At 31.1% G+C, this 16,541-nt stretch overlaps 1 protein-coding gene across 1 annotated transcript in view; it reads left to right on the top strand.

Annotated features, from left to right (window-relative positions):
* LOC130666166 (lachesin-like) overlaps positions 1-16,541 on the top strand; it is an 853,034-nt gene that overhangs the window by 732,316 nt on the left and 104,177 nt on the right. Inside the window, exon 8 of the mRNA XM_057466969.1 lies at positions 4,892-4,990. Coding sequence (XP_057322952.1) covers positions 4,892-4,990 — 99 coding nt within the window. The remainder of the gene's footprint in view (positions 1-4,891; positions 4,991-16,541) is intronic.

Raw genomic sequence — 16,541 nt, 5'->3', positions numbered from 1 at the left:
TTAGCCTACAATCGTGGTCTGATTTGGGATGACCTAGAGCACACATTTTACAACCACGATTTGTTGTTAGATAGTCAATGGCTCTACCAGTTTCTCTACCCAAGAAAGCTGCATATCTATTCATACTATCATATGTTCTTCCACTTCTTCTGGTACTGTAACCCATATCATTCGACGCAGCAATACGTACAGTACCATTATAAGTTTCTTTGGAATTAAAAACATTAGCTGATTCAGAATGATCACTTCTTATATGACGATTAATAATCTCAGGCTCAATTATCTCCATCGTTGTCTCAAGATTAGTCGATGTATCAGCTAGTGTTATCGTAGGCTCTGTGAAGCCTGCACTCCATTCTGGTAATATAAAATTAGACGGTGCACTTTCTGGTCTGTAATAAGAGTAGTAAAAAAAACAAAGTTAGGGAATGGAAACAAGAAAAAGTTGAATTGGATTAATTTTATTTGAAAAAAAACTTGTTGAAGGTAATTGATTCTTTTATTCAAACATTGTAAAAATTATACATCAAAATAAATCATGTAAAAACTGGAAAATTATTATCAAAATAAGTGGACAATATTTTAATGATCAATTCAATTGGATTAACACTAAATAAAAAAAAACATTTCACTTTCTGTTCATTAATTATAAGTATAATATTTATAAATTATCGGCGATTTTTAATTCATTGCTCCGATTAAATTCCTTATTTACAATTGTATAATCTAACACAGGTTTTACTGTACAATTTTATAATACTTGAAAATCCGAGATTATTAAAGTATAAATATTGATCGTAGAATCGATTATGAATTTTTTACAACATAAAAACATCTAAACTAGTAATAATGCTTACAATGACTCTTGAATTCTATCTGAATTTTCAATCGTCAATTTACGTTCAATGTCGGCCCATTTATAACAACTTTCTTTAGCCACTTCCTCAACAGCTATTCCCATCTCATTTTCATATTTTTTGAAGGTTTATGAATCAATTGATGGCATATTAACCGAGGCTAAAATTTTATTGACGTGAGTTGCTCCGATCCCAGAGTGAAGTGCGCCTGAAAATATATCATACAATTATATACTTCAATTACATTCATTTAATTATTTATAATTTACAAACCTAATGCAATCTTAGAATTTATGTCGAAACGTTGCCTTTTTGTCGTTGGATCTACATGATGCTTGTCAGTAGAAACTTCGTTTAAAACATTGCAGGCTGTACACAATACATGCTAAATTGAATATAACAGGGATTTAATTTAATTTAAATTTATTTAAAAATATTTGAATTTGAATTTTATTCGACTGCGCTCTCGGCCCACGCATCACCGTTGCCCCCACGCCGTTAGAGATCGATAATATAAAACTCTAACTGATTGGTTGACACGTTTGGCCGTGTGACGAATGGGTACTCTATGGGGCCCCGAGTCCCGCCATTTCTAGAGATAAAATATATTTGAAATTTGGACGACACGAGCCTGAGATGGAATCAAGAGTGGGGATGCCGGCTTCGCAGCGCACCGAGACGCACTCGAGCGTCACTCACTGCCTGGTGCTACATCAAATCAGACGCATCAAAAAAAATAATAAAATATTCTATACTTGTTGCTAGCAGCACAATACAGCAAAGAAAATTTCTATTTACGGTGAGTCGTGAGACCCCGTAGCAGAAAACAAAAAAAAAAGTAACAGTGAGTTTTTTTTATTAAATCAAAGAGAACATCAAATAATAAACAACGAAAACGGCGAATCGAAAAGACCCCGTGTCCAAAGAAAACGGTGAGTCTATACTTGACCCCGGGTACATCTGTCTCGAAGTCCACGATTGTCGTGACTTTTTGTCGAGATCTTTTCAATAACAACTAAAATTACGCTGAGTTTGACAACCGCGTAATTAATTAAGAAAATTTATTTAAAATCGCAGCAGATAAAAAGATCCGGCACCATCAGCAGCTGGCGTCAGGAAGCACGAGCGGCGTCCTTTACATCTAATGGCGTCATCATCGATTCCTGGAACTTCCTCGGTAAATTTGGAAAACATCTTGGTCAAATTAAATTTATTATTGTTTGCTAATTTTATTATAAAATATTAATTGAGAAAATCGTATATTATACGTATAAGTTAGGGATAAAATTTATCGTTTTCGCGGCGTGGGTTCGAGAGTATTCGGTCGCCATCTTGTATAAGTGTCTGGGTCGTCTTTGTTAGGTAGCGTCAGAATTAAGTAATTAATTCAGTCGAGTCTAACGACCACTGATTAATTAATTAATAATTAAAATTCTTAAAATTTAAATTACATTTAATTTAGCAGGTATTCTCTTAGAGATACTGAGTCCCACAGACCGTTCTCTAGGAGGTGCTGAAATTTAGTTTGGTAGAAATTATTGAACATTGTGATCTTGATGCCGAGTCTCACCCACCGCATCACGGGAAACATCAAGACAACAAAAACCCAGAAACTAGACGGTAATAAATTTTATAGTTGCGAATATATTGTATGTATGTGTGTGTGTGATCTGGTACTAGATTTTTCCTCGCCAGCAAATTATTAAAAATAAAGGAAGTGATAATAATTATAGAGATCTGATAAATTTATATGAAAATTATTAAAATTATAAACACGTTAAAATTGTCGGGAAACTTAAAGTTTTGTTATTGTCAAAGATAATTATTATTAAGTAGAAAGCATATCTGTTTGCCACCAATTTGTTATAAATAAACTTGGATATATTTTATATATTTGATTGAAATAATTAATCTCGATCGACTAATGATGTTGAGTCTGGCGACCACTCATTAAGTGATTGATTAAATTTAAAAAATTAGAACCTAACTCTGCAGCTGTGTGGTCCAGCCTTGATAAGGAGATTTTCGGACTCATCCTCGAGATTTCTTTTGTTCTCTGCTTTGTTTTGCCTTGCACACGATACTGAGAGGTCGTGCAATTTTACTCTCAGTGGCGCCCTTAGAACTTTTGAGTTCAAAAGGTGTCCAAATTGTGACCTCGTAAGCCTCGTCATCAAGACCACGGAAGTCGAGGGGTACCCGGTTATATGAACCCAAGCCACGTCGTTCTTCTCTTTTAATATTTTCTAAATCCAGCAATGCCTTGCACTGTACGCATTTTAATTGTTTAGCCAAATAAGTAACTTCTATTATTCTCCTTCCTGGTACAATGTCAGACAGAGAAGAGGTTAGATCACATTTTTTCTTTCTTTTTTGTCCGTTCTTGCCTTGAGAAATACGTTGGTTATAAATTTTTTCGTTTACTCGCCTTCCTTTCCAAAAATAACGCTTTTTTCCGTCACTCATTATTTATTTATTGTTTCAAGATTTTATAATTAAATATCACTGTATAGCATTACTTGTAAACATTACACACACGTACACATCGCAAACACGAATAGAGCAGTCAACGCATGCGCCACCGCGCTAAAATTTGCTACGTTGCCAAACTTTTTAAAAAATATTAAAAATTAAAAAACTTGTTATTTTCTTTAAATTAAAAATAAATTATCAATTATTTGATAATTTATTTTTATTTAATTCATAAAAAAATTATTTTGGTAAGCTAAATGTTATTAAATCACTGGTAAAAACTTGTTACCTTTTCTGAAAGTACAGTCTCGAGCAAAATAAATCCTTCTCAAGACACGTACTACAGTATAGCTATATATATGCATTGTGAGATGAAACTCACTGAGCGGACTGTACGTCCTATACTTCCTTAAACAAACAAATATTATGAATCAATTAAAGCGCACTCCGCTAGATTAGACAGTAATGCATCAAAGTGCGGTCTGTGTTTTGTATTGAGAGATTTTGATTCTGAAAGAAACCCAGCCGAAAATATCTGATAACCCCTGGTAACTCGTAATAATGTTCTCTATGTATATAACTTCTGAATCATGAATTGCATAAAATATAGTACGTTATTTGTCTGATAAGTGACATTTTTAATATTGAATTATGAATCCATACGAGTTTTCTCACTCGCTCGAATTGCGAAAAAATACTTTTACTACAGATATAAAAATTTTTATTCTATAGATACGGGAGAAAGAAAGGAATTTTTACTATTATTATTATTCTGAGTTGCGAATTTCCAAAAAAATCATCATCTCTTTTGTCTAATGAAACTGCAAAGTTTTTATCCTGTCTTTAATAGATTTGCATTTTCAAAGTTTAGCTTCGAGCAAAAGAAATACTGTTTACTGCATGAAACTGTAATAATAAGATTTTTTTATTATTTAGGATATATAATTCAGAAAATTTGTAGAAAAAATTACATTGAGAGATTTTAACTTTTAGAAAACAATTTAAAAATTTAAAATTTGTGTACTATTGAGAGCTGGACAGTATCGAATTTGAAACTGTTATATTTGTTATGCCTAGATAAAAATGTAATTTTTACAGTTCTAAAGTCATAACGTTTTACTACTATAAAAAACTGTAATAAATACGCAAGTAGAAGTTCAATTTTTCAACTTTTTTTCCCGTGTAATCAATAAATATATAATGAAAAATTGACCTTCATTTCGGATGCTGAATGATCTTTTTACACGTGTACCTGAAGTTTCAAATAATTGTCTTTGTTCGGGGATGATTGGCGTACGCTGTTTTATGAAATATTCGTTTTCTGACATTAGAAAATTGCGATTCACCGTATCTTATCAGGACCTAAATTTGAAGCACATACTGGAGAAAAGTAGGAACTTTTTTTATTAAAGTTATCGTAAGCAATGTCCTTCGTAAAAAATACATAATGCATTTGAAAGGATTAAATATTCGTTCTAGTTCCTCATAGTGTGATTGGGGCAAAAACAAGTTAAATCATTAGTATTAAAATATATCACGTTCTCGTTTTTTTTTTGTTTCAGATCAAAAACATCAATCAAATCTCAATGAAGTTGATAAATCTGAACGAATATCGAACAAAGTTGAAAGAAATAATTACTTTAACCCGTCTTTCAATAGTGGTAAGTAACAAACTACATGTCATATATAACTGCCAGATTTAACTAAATCTTTATTGAATCTTCAATCATTCGTAAGTTTTAGCTTTTTTTTTTATGATCAGATCAATATATTAGGTTATACCTTTATAGAGGCCAATACTGAACAAAGCCTAAATAATAAATGAAATGAAATTTCTTACTTTCATTTACTATACACTCAACGATTGAACTATATTTTTTTTTTATTTAAAACAAAATTTTCAATCTTGAATGAATTATTTCTTCGAAACTATCGCCACACAAAAAGTAACCTTCGAGTGTGAAGGCTCCGTGAAATTTTTAGTAATTTATTATGTTCATTTGATTTTCGGAAATCATCAGATTTCCAGGAATGACTTGTTTCGGGGAATTCATGGAGACATCGAAGTGTGAAATTTTACAATGTAATGTTTGTGATTCCAAATTTGATTTACGCAACTATTTAATATTAATTTCAATATATTTTAACAATTATTAATCGAACCTTTGATTGCTCATCATTGAATTTATTCAAACATATTTGTAGTTTAAATCATTTAAACATAAATAGAAAGTTACTAACAATAAATTATTATTTAATATACTATTATTAAGATTTACCAATCATTATGAAAAATTGGAAAATCCAATTGAGCATGCCTTAAGCGCTCGTGTCATACACGAATTATTTAGATTAAATGTTTACGTTACGTTTTGTTAATTTTCTCATAATGACTCCTATACTTTTTTTTTTTTATTTTTTCTTACAGCTGTTTCCAATCTCTAAAAAACCATAAATTTGAACTGTGAGCTGCGCGTGCGCTTTTATTTTCACCAATCAGAAATCGGAGGCCGCAACATTTTGAGATATTCGATACTAAACTACTTCACGTTTAATCTCAACCTCTAATTGAGATATTTATTTTAAAAAAATGACGGATCTAAATATAAAGAATTTGAGTAAACAGTACTATATCCAGCTATGATTTTCAATACGCTTATTCCCTCTTATTTAATGTTTTTTTTAAATAAAAAAGTAATTAATCGGTAAAAAAAAAATTTTGATAAGCTCAGCGATCATTTTACTTTCCGAAAATATGCAATAAAATCTGCTTCAGATAAAAGTGATTATTACCAATAAAAATCATGTAATTTTAGTTGAGAAACAGTGCTAAACACAAAAAAATTTCAAAAAATTTTTGCCAATACGTCATCGGACTCATCAGTAATGCATTTTGACGTAATTAGTAACAGACTACTTTTAAATATGATAAGATTCAATTAAAAAAAAAAAAAGTAACTAACCACGTATTCGGGAAAAATCATGGATTCGTATGCTACAGTTTCGTCCTAAGCACGTTATTCTTAACGTACTCTGTACTGCTTTAGACTGTATTAACGCGTTCTGCAAAAATTAATTATACACATACGCAAAAATATACTACATACATAACGATATTACTAAGTAATTTTTTTTTAATTATTTACTTTTAAGTTATAAAGACGAATTTTTATAACATCTTGTTTCATTTCATTTTTAACTACTCTCTAAACATGGATCAGTGAAAATAAGTGAATATTCACTAATTCCAAGTGCAAACCGAATCACTAATTTCAAAAAGTCCGAAAACGTTTCACTGCAGAACTTGCTGAGCAAAGATGTGGCTATCAGGGCTGCTTCCCTGATAGCCAAGTTGGCCGCAACTTGTTGGGAACTGACAATCTACTGCCGCAACCCGTCGCCAAGTTAACCGCAAAAGTTGGTATTTCCATAAGTTGACGGCAACTTTCCGAGAAACTTGTCAACAACTTTCAGCTTGTGTAACTGTTGCCAAAAACTTGTCTTCAAGTTGCTCAAAACTTGGTGACAGGTTGCGGCAGTAGATCGTCGCCAAGTCTCTCAGCAACTTGTAGCCAACTTGTAGTCAATAGTTATACAAGCTAAAAGTTGTCGTCAAGTTGGTCGCAACTCAGGTACACCAACTTTCTGATCAGAAACTCTGGCTATCAGGGTTAATTTTTATAATTAATTATTTAACTATTGATTTTTTTCTTTTTTTTGCTTACATTTAAGGAACTATTAAACTAATTTATTATAATAGAAAATTATTATAGAAAATATTAAATAAAAAATTCCCGCGGATAGGATGGAAATCTTTGCTAACGCCATCTAGCACGCTCCGATAGAATAAGCAGGTCTTCACTAACTCTGTTTATATATTTTCATTATATATGGCAGCCTGAGATGTAAATTTTTTAGCTTCGACAGCACACATTTTATTATTTTATAATCAAAAAAATAATAATAGAGCTGTGGTTTTTAATCAATTTGTCAGAACGAATTTACGGATGTATTGAAATAAAATTTAAAAGAATTAGTTTTGTTTTTCGAAAGTTATGGAGATTACAAGAAGAGTGTTACATGTATTTTATAGGATTTTTTCTGAAAAATTCAGTTTTTATCCAAATTATGGGTTAAACCAGCTGTTGATTGTTTAGAAAAATGACCGTTGATGTTTTATTTTATTGGGGTATAAAGGCTGATCTACTTTAACCACTATATTATTATTTATTGAAATAAAACTCTGACAGAACCTAGTTTATTCATTTTTAGGCGAGAGTAGAGCACGCTCGCGCTTAAGGCATGCAAAATATATTTTTCAATTATTTGAATACATTTTTGTTGAAAATAATAAATGAAAACTTTAACAGAATTATTGCTTAACACGGTATTATTTAACTCTTTTTCGAAAGTCCGTCTCGAAGCGTATCTGTGTGAGCTTTACGGGGGTAGCGCCCATCAAAGTTCGTTGTAAGGCTGTTCGAGTAACGGTTTAATCGTAGGATAGCATGCATGTGCCCCATTCTATTTTTTTGCCGTATGATTCAAAGTAAGAGTAGGGACTTGAGGTCAACCGGAAAAGGGTTAAATGTTGTTTAAATTCATAAATGCAAAATATTAATAAACAAGACAATTATTATTCACTCTGTGTTTGTTTACCATTGTCGGAATTTAAGAAAGTTATTATTTAACATATTATCGGTTCTAAATTATTTGAATTCGTGAATAAAAAATGATTTAAACTTGTAAACAAAAAATTATGTTGAGTACTAGTCTCTGCTGAGTCCTCCGACTAACTGATTTTCTTTTGACACTGCATAATTATATATTATAAAGTTAAACCATTGTTGCATTTTAAGTTCCTTATGGGACCGTCGAGGCAGTCCAATTCTCGTCTACGTAGACACTCTATTTTGTCTACGGATGGACTGCGTCAACGTTCTTAAAATCCTTATCACCGATATTTTCGGTAAAACGGCTCAGAATTTATATATAATAACATATTAATCAAGTAATTGAATTGATTCAATTAATAAATATTACAGAAACGTAAACTATCTATGTTATTATTAGGAGCTCAGATTGGGATCAAAATTTCTACTTTTAAACACAAGATTTTGTATAAATAATTAAGGTCTTTTATTTTACAGTATATACAACTTAAAACTGTGAGAAACAAACATTGGAGTGCGAGTGTAACAACGTGTGAATGAGGGCGAATGCAACGATTGTAAATTCACGAATAAAAGTGAGACGTGGTCTTAGCGGTGAAAGCACGTGCTAATTAAATTCGATTTAATTATACGCAAGCCAATATCTATTCAATAAATAGTCGCCTTGTTATACGAGCTAATTATTAAGATTATTGAAGTTGTAATTCAGTGGAATTCAACTCAAGAAAGATTAGTAAGTAGCAAGGTGAGCGTAGCGATAACAAAGTGCGTCGTGATACATATGACTGCACGATCTAGAATTGAATGTCATGGTGGCGTTTTCTCTTTTCGTTGCCGCTCAGTCATGACATGGAATGCATGGCTGCCCTAGCGAATTTCGCGAGGACTTAAAAGTTCGCCAACAAGTAGTAGTTAGTCACCAATTTCTCTGATTGACCGACTAGTTGTGGGGCGCTCATGCCTGCTTGACACGGTCATAAGCTAGAAATTATGTGTGCCAAACCCAAATAGTAAGTGACCCGGCACTATCTGACCTTGAAGTCAGTTGCGAGTTTGGAGGCTCTCAGACGTAGCGAAAGTACACGAAGCTTTTCGAAAAATTAAGCTCGTGACAGACAGTTTTTATTAAATAAAGTGAAATATATTGTTTAAATATAATTTTTGTTTCAAATTATTGAATATATTGTTATGCCGTGAGAAAAAAAGGTTCAATTTTCTTTTAAATAGCTGAAAACACAACAAATTTTTACTGTCTAAAACTAAAAACACCTTTCAATTGTGTATTTAATAACGTAAAGTTTGCAATTCAACTGTTAAACTAATATTTGTCTATTAAATATTAAGATTCGATTTAGAGTTCAATATTATATTGCTATTATTTATTCTATAATATATTTTATAACATAAAATATATTAAGAACATTAAGCTCAATTCTATAATAAATTCTTAAATTCTCTGTAACTATGAATGCTTTAGAATCTGTAATCATTTGGTCTACTACAATTCCGTAGTATATTCGGGGAGTACAATTCTGTGACTGACTAAAAAGTGTTAAATAAAATATAATGCAGTTTTGAATATCATTACGCCATGGAAATAAACTGGTAATACGGTGGGCTCTACCCAGACGCTGGCGTATGAACATCACCGTCAGCAATTTTGGAAAAATAATATTAAAAAAGGTTAAAAAAATCTACGGAGGCATAACAATATATGAAAATTATTTTTCTGTTAAAAGTTATAAAACATTAATTATCATTCTATCGAATGAAGAATCAAATGTGTCATTCAATTATATTAAATACTCTTTTGTTTAAAATTATTAAATGATAAATATATTTTCGAAATATATTCATTCGAATTTATTGTATGAAAAATAATAAAATATATTATTCAATTATTTAAATATACGAGTTTAAAATAATTCATCATAATTCAAAAATAAATAGGAAAAGCCACAGTATCAAGTCACATCCATTCTGTGTGTGCTGTAAATTTGCTACTGATTTTTAACTTCCTACTAAAAAAATTGTAAATTTTCAAAAATTCGGGAAGTTATTGTTTTCACCCTGATTTTCGGAAATCGGCTTTTTTATCAGATGTCGACGTTTTGAGTTTCTAGGAAGCTATTCTGACTATTTTCAAAATGATGTCTGAGTGGCTGTATTTGTGTGTGTGTGTGTGTGTGTGTGTGTGTGTGTGTGTGTGTGTGTGTGTGTGTGTGTGTGTGTGTGTGTGTGTGTGTGTGTGTGTGTGTGTGTGTGTGTGTGTGTGTGTGTGTGTGTGTGTGTGTGTGTGTGTAAACCTTTCATAACTTTTAAACTAATCAACCGATTCAAATCGTTCTTGCGGCAATCGAAAGAAGTTGTTGGCTCTCAACTTTCCTGAAAAGTTCATACCATTTGATTAAGTAGACTGAAAGATATTTGAGAATTACGAAAAAGAATTTTTTTTTTCGTTTTTTTTTAAATTTCTCGAAAATGATTCAAACGATCGATTTCAAAATCTTCAGATCTAAAACCTGATAAGACGCGTCGATTGCCATCTTAACTATCAAAACCGGTTCATTCGTTCGAGAGATATCGTCGGAGAAAGAAATAGTAAAAAACGGTTTTTCACGAATATCTTTGAAGCGACTGAGTCAAATATTTTCAAAATCTAATCAGCTCTAGAACTTAATAAGACGCATCGATTGCTGCCTCAACCATCTCAATCGCTTAATTCGTTCGAGAAATCGAGGGTTTTCTGACGGAACCTCGTAACTCGATTTTCGACGATTTTGAGTTTTTTCCAAAAAAGTAATCATTAAATAACCTTGCATAATTCTGGAAAGTTATGAATAAAAATATTGGATAGTTTTTTTATATTCAACAAAATGCAATCACGTATCTCAACTAGTGAAAACATGTCATACGCAACCTCGTATCTCAAAAATATCAAATAGCGCATAACTAAGTTTGTTCGTAGTAATGTGATTTAGTTTGTTGTTGTAATTAAAAATTTTAATATTTAGTTAATGAAATTATAAATCAAAGTGAATAAACAATAATTAAACAATGTAATGAAACGGTAGAAGTTATCAAACATAATCGAGTATGAATTCTAACCTATTACTGTCATAATTGTGTTCAATCCACATGTAATTTTAGATATTCTAGAGTATGCCATCGGGCAATGTTGTTATCCCTATCAAAAAAATCGATATGGGAATCCAGCGTAGATTTCTATACGAGTTCGACGAAATCCACAACATGCTAAATCCATATTGGAAATCTAGTATGGATTCCTACGTGGATTTTTACGTCGCTTTCTCATTGAAATCTGCACTATGTCAAAGTCTATATCGAAATATATTTAATAGAATAATATTAGAAAAATTTACATAAAACGTCATGTTATTGATAGCAATATTATAAACAGCGTATGTGTTTTCATAAACTTTCCTGGAGTACATTGCCTTTGTACGATTCCTATTTTAGTGTTTTATGAACATTATTCGTAATTTCAATAAAGATGTAATACTTCTTGAGTTAATTAATAAATCAATAACTTATTACAAATACTGATATAAAGAGCATCAATTACTCAATTTTTTGTTGAATGATTACCTGCCAATAGAATACTAATCTGTTCATTTATTCATATATGCGTATCAATAGAATAGACATAAAAATCCAGATAGCCCGGATTTTATAGAAATTACTTAGATAGAAACCCAAATTCCTATATAAATTTTTCACAAAGAAATCTATGTATATAAGTTCCTATGCCAATTTTCTACATTAGTATCCAGATACTTACAATTTCTTATATCGGGAATCCAGATACCAATGATTTCCTACATGGATTTTTATATAAATCGATACACTCCTATATTAATTCCAATGGATTCTCATGCGATCCCTCAAAAATTTTTTTGATAGGATAACGAAAAGTACAAGGAGCTTTTGTCTTTAAAACCTTTGGAACCCAAAGATTATAATGCTTTTTGTGATAACTTGAAATACATCCGTGAAAAATGAACATATGTTTTTCTGAAATATTATCTGTAAGTGGTAATATCATCTACAAGCGGTGTTGAAATATAATATTTGATATTTGTTTGATTTCACAATTCTATTTGAAAGTTATTATTTGAAATGATTAGAAGTATTATTGAAACTACGTGATACTAATATTAGCTATAATTGAAAAAATCATATATCTCACGAAAAATTTGAGAAAAATACTGCGTTGTCATAATCAATAATTAAGCACTGATAAGTTTAATAATAACATTATTACATGGTTCAGAATAATTGAAAAGTTGATAATATATTTCTGAATAAAATGATCCAAAAAGCCCATTTATGTCTGTGCTTTTATTTCAATTAAGAATATCGCAAACACGTATATTACATTTTTCAGCAATTTTTCGGTGCCGCAAACACGTATCTCATAAAATGAGCAAAAAAATAACAATCAAATACATTCAATATAACAGTTGTCTTGGAAATTTATAGAAAGTTTGATTAATTTTTAGATTTGTAAGAAGAATTAATAATAAAAGCCAGAAGTTCATTAAAAAACGTTTTTTGTCTCTCCTGAAAAGTAGTAGTTTTTGAGATACGACTCGAGTCGAAATTTTAGCCCTCATTTCACACTCATTTTTGGGTTTTGCCCCTCATTTGATCCTTGAAAGAACAAAGTGAGTATCATCTCGCCCTCAATGGACTTTACTGACCCTCATTTCATACTCAGAAACCTCATGCGTCTAAGCTGAACCTCATTTTAAACTCATGAACCACATACTGACCCTCATTTCATACTCAAAAACCTAACTCGACTAAGGTGAACCTTATATCAAACTCATGAACCTCATTTGATACTCATAGAGCCCAGGCACACATACATATATAGATATGTTACGTCAACATAACACATATTAAGAGTAGTGCTCCTGTTTAGCCTTCGCCGAGCGAAATAACTGGGACGGAGTTATAAGGATGACTGTTTATTAAAAATAAAATAAAAATAGGAAATATGAAACGATCCGTTGCCTAAGAGATAGTTAAAAATATTAAGAATTAAGTAAAATAAATTTTAATTAATGATTATATTGCACGAAAAAAGATTTGCCAGTCTCATCTGTATTTTTACTGTCAACAGCTTGTGTGGACAGTTACTCAGGTATCCCGGAGTTGAATCAAAAATGGATCTTGGTAGAGCAATCTGGAGAGATTTAGTTTTTGCATACCTAGCTAAATCCTCAAGTTTCAAAGAAGTGCGGTATTTTTTCAGTATCCTATACGTATTTTTCTTCCAGTATTGTGCCGATAGGTTCTCAAAAATATCTTCTTTATTTATTTTACTTAACATTACTTTGAGTTGCTTAATCCAGTTTAAATTCTCCACTTTTGAGTCAAGGTCACGGAGACGCAGAAAACAAACTTTTGGTAGACGGGTGCTTGGCAACTTCAGAATTTTTATTACCCAGTTATAAGCAAGATTTAAGATATCTAAACAAACGTGGTCCAGATTCAGCTTTAGTCTGAGAGCACAGTGCGGCGTACAGCTTGGCAAGCGAAATAGTCTTTTGAAAAAGTATAAGTGAGCAATTGAGTCAAAAATAATAACAGCAAAATTAAAAAAACATCCAAATTTATTTAAATCAAAACAATTACTTAAAAATTATTACAAACAAAATTTAATTCGCATTATACAATTAAATGCAGTTTACAAATTTAAACACTTTATAAAAAGGATTACTTCTCGATTACACTTGTAATGGGTATGCTTATTATATTGGTTTAGATTGTGGTCCCAATATAATAAGTGTCCCACACATATGCAAAACTTGAGGCGTTCTGCGAGCCTGTCTGACTGTCTCAGTATCTCCAGGTGAGGGTAAACCCCGACTGGACCACGCAGTGAAAAGTAGAATTTAAGAGAGAGAAAATTCACTGAAGCTTACGCTTGTAAAGGGAAATGTTCAGAAATAATTAATATGTAATTTATGGAAAATAATTGAGTCTGGCATTTATTTAAGACGGGTCGTCTTACAAAATTTTATAATGACAGGTGAACAATAAATTAAAATGGATGATGAATTTGACTCGGCAAGTTACTTTGGAAGGATTTTATACTGACTCTACCATTCTAATATTATAAGTGACTCTATTTTAACAATATTTCTCAATGACTCTATTTTAACAATATTATAATGACTCTATTTTAACAATTTTATACTCGAGAAAACTCCACTCACTTCAACACTTTTTCTCCAACAACTGTCCCGTGACCTCCGCCGATCTCTCCAACAAGACACCAATAGATTCCTCTGGTACTTTAGCCTCTTAGAACCCAATCTTCAATCACCAGGTCCCAAGTCCACTTCCAAAACCCATCCTCCAATAATCCACAGTAATTTATAATAATCAGAATGAGCTTCCACTCACCAGTGGGCTTATAAGCTCTTGGCAAATGGCGTGTGTATGAATAATTTATAACTGGATGTTGAAGATAGAAATTTTATAGAAGTATATGTATCAGTGCGGGAAGTGCGTCCGTCTCTGATGAACGCCAAAAACCAAGAGAGCGTCTCTTGAAAATTGCCGAGCCTCGTACCCCTCATTCGCAGGTTGGCCAACGTCTACAAAACAAAACTGCTCCAAAACTCGACAGCAGTGACCCCAGCGATAAGTAGATTGTTTGTTTATCGGCCGTTGTTGTAGGAGGAGGTCGCTCTCATTTTGGCGCGAGTTGAATTTAAATTTAAATTTAAAAGATCTAAATTCCACCCCGTTACACACTTGTTATTGAATTTATTTTCAAACAATCAATTTATTATATAAATTTGTTATTAATTATTTATTTAAGTAAATTGTTACCTTGATTTATTTGATAATTATTATTATTATGAACAATTATTTCTTTGATTTATTATATTTATGATAATTAATCATTATTCTTTCTTCCCAACCCTTGATAATTGATTAAATTTTATCAATAATGAATTTCATTGATTAAATGAATCATATTCAAATAATTCAAATGGAATTTGATAATTGATGGAATATTTATCAAAATTATTTATTAATTAAATGGATTGTTACTTTTGAATAATTCAACAATTCAAAAAAACCTTCAGAATTACATTTTAATAATTCAATTTCTAAACATTTAAATCATCATTATTAATGATTCAATAAAATTAAGGACTTTGTCTTTAAACAATTAAAATTTCTTCAATGACTAATGAGCTCACTTGGGAAACTGAAATCTTTTTCGATTTCCAGAAGAGCTGTAACCAGGGAGTAACATCCCTTCCAATAATTATTTTATTATACCAATTATTTCATTGGTGAAGATTAAAACAATATTTTTTTTAATTATTATTTATATATATATATATGTATATATATATATATATATATATATATATATATATATATAATATATATATATATATATATATATATATATATATATCTAGCGGCAGGTTTGACGACCGTCGTCGAAGCCAGTGGTATACAGAGCCGGGTTTGACTATATCGGTACACGTCTGAAACTATGCAAAATGTCCTATTAATCATTAAAATCGGTCGATTAATTCAAAAGGTGTAGGAAGTAAAAAACTAACAAAGTTTCAATTTCCGTCATTTGTTCAGGATAACTCATAATATAATTGACCAAATGTATCAAAAATTACACCGGGCCGATGACTTTATAGTTTTTTCTCATCACCACATTGTTGAGTGTAAAAATTTTAAAATCGTTAGTTTTCCATTTGTCACGGATAACTTAAAAAATAACTCTCTCATCTGATTCGAAACTCATTTAGTTCTCCATCTTGATCACCTTCATTGATATTTGTCCAAACAAATTGATTTTATTAAGCAAAATCGTGAACAACGATTTAAAAATCACTCGATTAACAATCATTTGCGATTTCTCGAGTTTCGAAAGCTTAGTATAAGATGTAACTTTTTTCAAGCTCGCAGAGCTTATATATTAATTGCCAAGAAAACAGCAGTAATTTATAGGTGCTAGCTCGAAGGATTAACTGGTTTCAAAATTTTTGCTCGAAAAGCGCTAGATAATGTTAAAACTAATAAAAAAGTAATTAAAATAATATAAACGATAAATTAAAACTTTCATATAACTTTGATGTCAAAATCCGTAGGTCAGCCTAGTTAAAAATGATCCGTCAACCATTAAAATTTCTATAAAAACTTTACAAACATTTTCGACCGCTTTGAGATCTGAATCAGTGATACCACTATCGATCGAAATGTTAGACTTCAACTTTCTACAAATTTTAAAAAACCAGAAGACCTGAAATAGTCACGAAATGTTTTGGTTCTTGTGAAATTTTATTCAACTCTTCAACCAACTGTACAATCACAAAATCTTTTATTAACGATTTATTTTTTTCGAATTAAATTCCGAAGATAGTTCTGTCAAAATGTCTGCATCATATTCCTAAAAACTTATGAGACGCTCAAATTAGTCGTCATCGTTTTTTTTTCTTTTCGCTTGAAAAGCATGTAATATTAT

The sequence above is a fragment of the Microplitis mediator genome, chromosome 3, assembly GCF_029852145.1.
Source record: "Microplitis mediator isolate UGA2020A chromosome 3, iyMicMedi2.1, whole genome shotgun sequence".
NCBI lineage: Eukaryota > Metazoa > Arthropoda > Insecta > Hymenoptera > Braconidae > Microplitis > Microplitis mediator.
The sequence above is the reverse complement of the archived record's forward strand: the minus strand, read 5'-3'. Positions and strand labels throughout refer to the sequence as shown.